The sequence below is a fragment of the Aplysia californica genome, unplaced genomic scaffold, assembly GCF_000002075.1.
Source record: "Aplysia californica isolate F4 #8 unplaced genomic scaffold, AplCal3.0 scaffold00572, whole genome shotgun sequence".
Classification (NCBI taxonomy): Eukaryota; Metazoa; Mollusca; class Gastropoda; order Aplysiida; family Aplysiidae; genus Aplysia; species Aplysia californica.
In genome coordinates this window covers 108,869-110,252 of record NW_004797842.1, presented here as the reverse complement: position 1 = coordinate 110,252, position 1,384 = coordinate 108,869, and the positions used below count along the sequence as shown (strand labels likewise).

Here is a 1,384-nt window from a genome sequence, read left to right as displayed (position 1 = left end):
GTTGGTTTTTAAGTTCTCTTTGATTTGATTTTGTTTTGTTTACTTTTTGTCTTTTATGTGTTTTTTTGGTTTGTTTGGTTTTTTTCTTTCTTTTTTGTTTTTTAGTCGTTGCAAGTTCAAAATCTTTCGAGCTGAGTGTTAGATTATACTAACTCCAGTCTCCCACGTTTGTAAACTTTGTGACAATCGTTAAGTTGAGTCTGTTACTGCTAATGTCCTTTTTCCGGGGAACTTCTAATAAATAAGTTGCATTCTGTATCGACTCTCGGTCTGTCGACTACAAAATGTGTAAAGCGTTTAAATCCGTTACTTCTTTAATAAGAAGATGAATGATACTAAGATCAATCTATTTGTGTCATCAAAGTCTACCACATACTTAGTATTCAATGTTTTCTTTTTCAAAATTGTAACATACTGCAATGTTGAAAGTTGAAAGCGTGCTCTTTTGATCTAATGCAGTTTCAAGCGCCGTAGAACTCTTACTAAACTAACCAATAATGTTGAATGACGACAATAAAAAGGAAGCGGTTTTCTGCCCTTACTGACACGATACCTGGATACCTGGAGGTGTCATCTCTGACTCAGAGGTTGACGTGTAATGACCCTCCATCTTTCACGGTCGCGAGCTGCCGTTGCACATTCTGCCACATCCAAGCCAGTCTATGTTCTTATGTTGTTCATCCACGTTATTCTTTGCCTTCCTCTGGTTCTCCTGCCCCACAACTTTCCTACTGACACGATGTAGATTATAATTTGACCCTTTCAGCCCTGGACATTTTTTTACACTTCCTAAGCCCAGTCCCAGCCAATACAGCATTATTTTAGAAAAAGAGACATGCATTCTAAAAAATAATGTAGCATCTTTGTAATGAGATTTAGAGAATAACATCTTTATAAATACCTTGTTTATAGGTAAATGAACAAATGTTATGAAAATTAAAGTTTAACGTAGTATGTAACAATGTTTTTAAAATCTCGAAAAAGAAATGCGCAAATTTGGTACCCCCGAAAACTGAGAATATACGCTCTTGGGTCGGTGGGAGGTACAAGCGCTGCTAATAATATAGGTGCTTGGGGCTGGAAGGGTGAAGAGACGGGCTGCTTTTACCCCGCCAATCAACACAGAGTTTCTTACAATCGCCCTTTTCTCCCAGGACATCCCAGTAGACGAGGAGTTCCTTGAACTGGCGCGAAAGCTCCGGGAGAAGAAAGTGATCCGCGTGGAGCATGACTCGACCATCCACATGGGCACCACTGACCAGGCCAGGGAGTATGACGGGAACGAGCTGGACCGGTTTGATCCGGTCACCGTGCTGTTTGAGTACATGAAAAAGGACAACCTGAGGGTCATTGACTTGTTTCAGGTGAGATAATTAGTGGGGGG

General features: G+C 40.3%; 1 protein-coding gene across 1 annotated transcript in view; it reads left to right on the top strand.

The window, feature by feature from the left end:
• LOC101851762 (leucine-rich repeat-containing protein 74A) overlaps positions 1-1,384 on the top strand; it is a gene marked incomplete in the record, with an annotated part of 48,280 nt that overhangs the window by 42,131 nt on the left and 4,765 nt on the right. Inside the window, 1 exon segment of the mRNA XM_035972066.1 lies at positions 1,155-1,355. Within this exon segment, the coding sequence (XP_035827959.1) occupies positions 1,155-1,355 (201 nt within the window).